This window comes from Triticum dicoccoides, chromosome 1A (assembly GCF_002162155.2).
Source record: "Triticum dicoccoides isolate Atlit2015 ecotype Zavitan chromosome 1A, WEW_v2.0, whole genome shotgun sequence".
NCBI classification, from domain to species: domain Eukaryota; kingdom Viridiplantae; phylum Streptophyta; class Magnoliopsida; order Poales; family Poaceae; genus Triticum; species Triticum dicoccoides.
This window is the reverse complement of record NC_041380.1, coordinates 561,741,063-561,746,249: the sequence shown is the minus strand read 5'-3', so window position 1 is coordinate 561,746,249 and position 5,187 is coordinate 561,741,063. Positions and strand designations below refer to the sequence as shown.

General features: G+C 43.8%; 1 protein-coding gene across 1 annotated transcript; it reads left to right on the top strand.

Annotated features, from left to right (window-relative positions):
• Positions 1-950: 950 nt before the first annotated feature.
• Positions 951-4,564, top strand: LOC119290245 (phytochrome-associated serine/threonine-protein phosphatase-like). Its single transcript, XM_037569206.1, has 10 exons — positions 951-1,206; positions 1,376-1,522; positions 1,608-1,675; positions 2,209-2,266; positions 2,460-2,570; positions 2,652-2,702; positions 2,957-3,100; positions 3,176-3,271; positions 3,359-3,430; positions 4,203-4,564. Exons 1-10 carry the CDS (start codon positions 961-963, stop codon positions 4,284-4,286), a joined length of 1,077 nt encoding a protein of 358 aa, XP_037425103.1. The 5' UTR covers positions 951-960; the 3' UTR covers positions 4,287-4,564.
• The last annotated feature ends 623 nt before the right edge of the window (positions 4,565-5,187 follow it).

Genomic DNA, 5,187 nt, shown 5'->3' with positions numbered 1-5,187 from the left:
CTCGAGGTGGTGTGCGACACCCAACTCTCAAACCCCCGCTAAGATGGGCCGGCAAAACAAAGCTTGAGAAGGAGAAGCCATGGTACACAATCACATCAGAGGTGTACTGTAACTCCATGAAATCCTCGCTCGTGCTAAATTCACACCTCCTCTATCTTGGTATTTTGTTTGATGGTGGACTATAAATGAATGGGGAAGATATGTTTTTTAAGACAATGAGCTCCCCAACTTCGACTTTGGGTTGTTGCAATACTAGTTTGATCTCTATTACAGTGAAGTAGAGTGTGGTGTGGAGAAGTCCGCCCACCTGCTAGACCGAGCGCATCTTGTGTGCAATTCCTGGACGCGACGGAGGCATACGAGGAGCCAACCATGTTAAAGCAGAAGAAAACCTTGTATTGGCACCCCAAAAACCTTCATCGACCGTCACCGGCACATTTGCTAAAAAAATGACATTACATCACTTCACTGAAAGAAAAAAAATAATGCCATCACACAACAATTTGTCGTGCCGTAGGAAGAACGGTATGCTATACACCCTTCATTTTGCTACTACCGCCTCATCCACTCATTCTACCTGGCCTTCATCTTTGATTTGCTCATCCATTGACACACATCACCTCCTCTATGTCTGGCCATCATCGGTTACCATCAACCATCTAGATCGTTGGCCAACCCTTCTTCGTGCCCTCATTCTCTACCCTCCCTCCTCATATGTTTCGTCTTCATCCTCATCATTGATGATTTGCCTCGCGTTCAATCCCCAAGACTATGGACCAGGACCACATGTTTGAAACATATTTTTCGAAAGGAAATTCATCACATCACATGGGTATTTGAAGAAAAAGCAAAAATGAAGAAGGAAGTGACTGGCCTGACACGTGGGGCCAAACGGGAAAATCCCTATCCAAGATTACAAGGCTTAAAAAAATTCCAAAATCAAAGGGGAATTGAAAATTCATGCTCCTCGTCCTCGAGCCCATTCCCTTCCCCTCTCTCGCCGCCTCCTTTGATTGGATCGAAAACAAAATCGTCGCTCCCACCAAAATCCAATCCCCAATCCGCCGAAACCCTAGCGGTGAGGAACGGGAGGCCGTAGCCGGGGGATTCCAGCGCTCGGGCGAGATGGATTTGGATCTGTGGATCGTCAAGGTCAAGGAGGGGCAGCACCTCGCCGAGCACGAGCTCCAGTCCCTCTGCGAATACGTACAGTCCCTCTCCCCCCTTCCGGTGCCCCAACCCCGCCGGCTTCCCCTCCGGCGTTTCGCTACTGTCCGGCGCCGCCGCCTGGCCAGTGGTGCGGCTCTACGCTGCTGTTCAGTGAGCTGAGCAGAGTGGCTGATGCTCTTGTGTGTGTGTGATGAAATCATTTCAGGTGAAGGAGATCCTCATCGAGGAGTCGAACGTGCAGCCGGTCAACAGCCCCGTGACGGTGTGCGGCGACATCCACGGCCAGTTCCACGACCTCATGAAGCTCTTCGCCACCGGGGGCCATGTCCCGGACACCAACTACATATTCATGGTCTCTGGCCCTGCTGTCGGTTTGGTGTCTTAGGCTGGATTGACCCTCCCGCTGATTCAAGAACTGAGTTTATGTTGACTTGCAGGGCGACTTTGTGGACCGCGGGTTCAACAGCCTTGAGGTCTTCACCATTCTTCTGCTTCTAAAAGCTAGGTATGGCATTGAATGTCTGCTTGAGCAATTGAATGACTGTACTTGCTCTGCACATTTAGGGATATCATGTATGCTACTTGAGTCTCATTAACATACTTTATGATGTGCTGTTTAATTTGCTCCTTTTCCCAAACAGCACCTTTGTAAAATTCTAGTGGTGTTTTAGCTTGCTGTCAAATTCAGTAGTATGCTGTAGTTACTGATTCAGCACATGGGAGTTCATATGTAACGTTGCTAGGAGGGTTGTTTCTACCTAAGGGAAGTTAGAAAGTTCAGGGGGCTATACTTGATACTCCTTTGCTGTAGAATGGAACCATTGCTTTATGCTTAATAAAATTTCTCAGGATTAACATACTTGCTGAATCCATATTGGACAATGGTTAACATTGAATATTTCTGTTCGAACCCAGTTTATTTTCTTTGCACTCGAAGAGTTATTTCAATTCCAAAACAAAAGGAGGACTTGCTTTCAAATAGATTGGTATCACGACAAATTTATTTTTCAATTTATTTAGTTTCATGATTATCATTAGGTATCCTGGCCACATAACCCTTCTGCGTGGAAACCATGAAAGCAGACAGTTGACGCAGGTACAATCCTTTTGTAATATTCAAATGCTATTTCTTTTCTCAATTTTTAGTTTGTGTCACATGCTTCCTTTCTAACTGGAACTAGAATCTCTCTTATTCTATTTGCTTTGAAGCTTTATGCTGGTTAACCAGTACTATCTGCAACTAAACCAATCTGTCATGTGTGTATCCTAAGGTTTGTATCTTTTTTTAGGTTTATGGTTTTTATGACGAGTGTCAGAGGAAGTACGGGAATGCGAATGCATGGCGGTATTGCACTGATGTTTTTGACTACCTTACTCTTTCGGCGATCATTAATGGCACAGTAAGTTACTTTGAGTAAACATGTTAAGTCCTAGGTTCACATGATGCTAAGTCATACTTAGTGACATACTGAAATATTTAGGTCCTCTGTGTTCATGGTGGCCTTTCACCTGATATACGTACAGTTGATCAGGTTAGTCATTCTATTCACTTTTGGCTCATATTCCTGAAATGATGCTTTCATTTACTCTGCTGTGGTGAAATCATAATTTAAGATATAGTTATCCACATTTCATGTGTCAAATTAATTTGTGAACTTCATGTATTCAATTAGCTCAATCCAATGTCCCTTTGAGTAGACTGGATTGTTTAAGACAGTGCCCAGTGAAATACCAAACCAAAATTGGAAATCTCATGAGTAATTTCAAATGTATTTGTTGTGTCCAGATGCGGACAATTGATCGCAACTGCGAAATTCCCCATGAAGGACCTTTTTGTGATCTGATGTGGAGTGACCCAGAGGAGATAGAGACATGGGGTGTTAGTCCCCGTGGAGCAGGTTGGCTTTTTGGATCACGGGTGACAACCGAGGTATGGCATATTGCTCTTTTCATTTCAGGTTGTCTCCATATAAGGTTTTTACTGATGCTTGTTGCTCTGATGCAGTTTAACCATGTTAACAATCTTGAGTTAGTTTGTCGGGCTCATCAACTAGTCCAGGAAGGCCTAAAGTACATGTTCCCAGACAAGGGTCTTGTAACTGTAAGCTCTCCATTTACACATGTCGAATTGTCCGAGAACTTGCATGTAGTTCCAGATGCTCACTGTTTATTTGTGTACTTTTTCCAGGTGTGGTCTGCACCTAATTATTGTTACAGATGTGGGAATGTTGCTTCTATACTAAGCTTCAGCGAAACTATGGTAGGTCACACCATCATCACTACCAGACTTAGTTCTTCAATTGTGTTTTATGTACGTTATGCCTACTGCTGTCTTCGCCTGCGATAATTTGCTAGACATGCTTTATTGGCTTCAAAACTTTCAAGAAGTCGTTCCTACTCAGGCTTTGATAGGTTCCATTGGAAACCTTCTTGAGTCTATCGGTGAGGTATATAGTGATAATTTCACTGTTTTGTGTATGAACTCCGGAGCTCCTGATGGCATATCCAGATAGAGAACAGAAGCTGCGATTTGATTTTCAGGCTGTTTTGATCCTTGTTACATAGTAGCATTGCGGCGCAAGTTGCAACAGTTCCTGTTATGATTGATGAAGTCGCTCCTGTATTTCTGTGCACTCTTGATATTAACAAACTAACAGTAATAAGAGTCTTGAAAAGAAGTTAGCCCAGAGTAAGCAAGTTAATATGACCTGAGATTCTGAGAAGGAACATACCATCCCAGCTTCCAAGCTGTAGACTTACCAATAAACAGGCGAATGTGGCTTGGTTGGTAACAAATGAACTGGTGCCTTCTATCTTTCCTTGATAAAGACAAGTAGACAGCATAATAATTACAACAATCTCCATTCAATTCCCTAATGTTGCAGTACCTGATACTCCCGCGTTTTATGCATACCATGTTTTTCAGTTATTATCTTAAAAAAGGAGATTTGTTATGTCATTTTTTGTGGGGACTGATTATGCCACCTTTTGTATTTTCATAATTTTATCGACCCTTATAACTCCGTTGGCAGGAACGAGATGTCAAGATCTTCACAGAGACGGACGAGAACAACCAAATGCGAGGGCCGAGAAGTGCGGTCCCGTATTTCCTTTGACCTCCTTTGTACATTATTTTTGGTGTTCATTGTTGTAGCTTCAGCCCACAGTGCAATCTGATCATCTGATGCATTTGATTTTTCACCGCTTGTCTTAACCTGCTGTATACAATAGATTACTGGGAGCATAGCTGCCAATGGCCCTGGTTTTGTCCTTCATCGCCTGTCCACACCTAAGTTCAATTCTGTATTTTAGAACCAACTTGGAGTGTGCATTCTAGAAGATATGATGTATGAACACATGGAGGAAGAGGAAATATTGTTGCGTGTGCAGGGCATCATTGTATCTTGCTCAGCAGTCAGCTGGAGAACTCTATTGACGCAGCTAAATTTAGCGACCAACGCAATTAACATTTGGAGGCATGACATGTTTTTCTCCGAAGCTTGTTCAATTTCTTATGCGATGAAGCATAATAATTTGGTAGCATATTGGTCTTTTCCGCATTGGAAAGTACTCTGGTCTGTCTGGCAACATAGATTCACTGTCACTTGAAATTTTAAACGGTATGCCAAACTGAAAAGCCATACGAAACTCTTCGACCGAGATGCGAATTTGCCAATTCAATTCACACCTCACGAAATCTTTGTGAACTACGACAGATTACTAATTTGTCCCAAGCTGCTTCATTTCCAAACGCAATCTAGTTCTCTCCACCTGATGTCATTGGACTCCCATGTTCTTCCGGACCATCGAAAACTCCCATGTTTAGACGCTGTCACCAATGTAAAATAGCATCATTTTCATGTAAAAAATCACCGCAGCTGCACACTGTCGTCTGACTCCACGAGAAACCCCCCACCCCACCCCGGAGCCGGATCCCCTGACGTACGGCCACCTGACGTTGGGCCACTGACGCGTGGGTCCGGGTCCACACGTCAGAGGAGCTGCGTCCCCCCACCC

Coding starts and splice junctions, on each gene's coding strand:
- LOC119290245 (XM_037569206.1), top strand. CDS start 961: ATGCTCCTCGTCCTCGAGCCCATTCCCTTCCCCTCTCTCGCCGCCTCC. Junction 1,676..2,208: donor CTTCTGCTTCTAAAAGCTAG/GTATGGCATTGA, acceptor GATTATCATTAG/GTATCCTGGCCACATAACCC. Junction 3,101..3,175: donor GATCACGGGTGACAACCGAG/GTATGGCATATT, acceptor GCTCTGATGCAG/TTTAACCATGTTAACAATCT.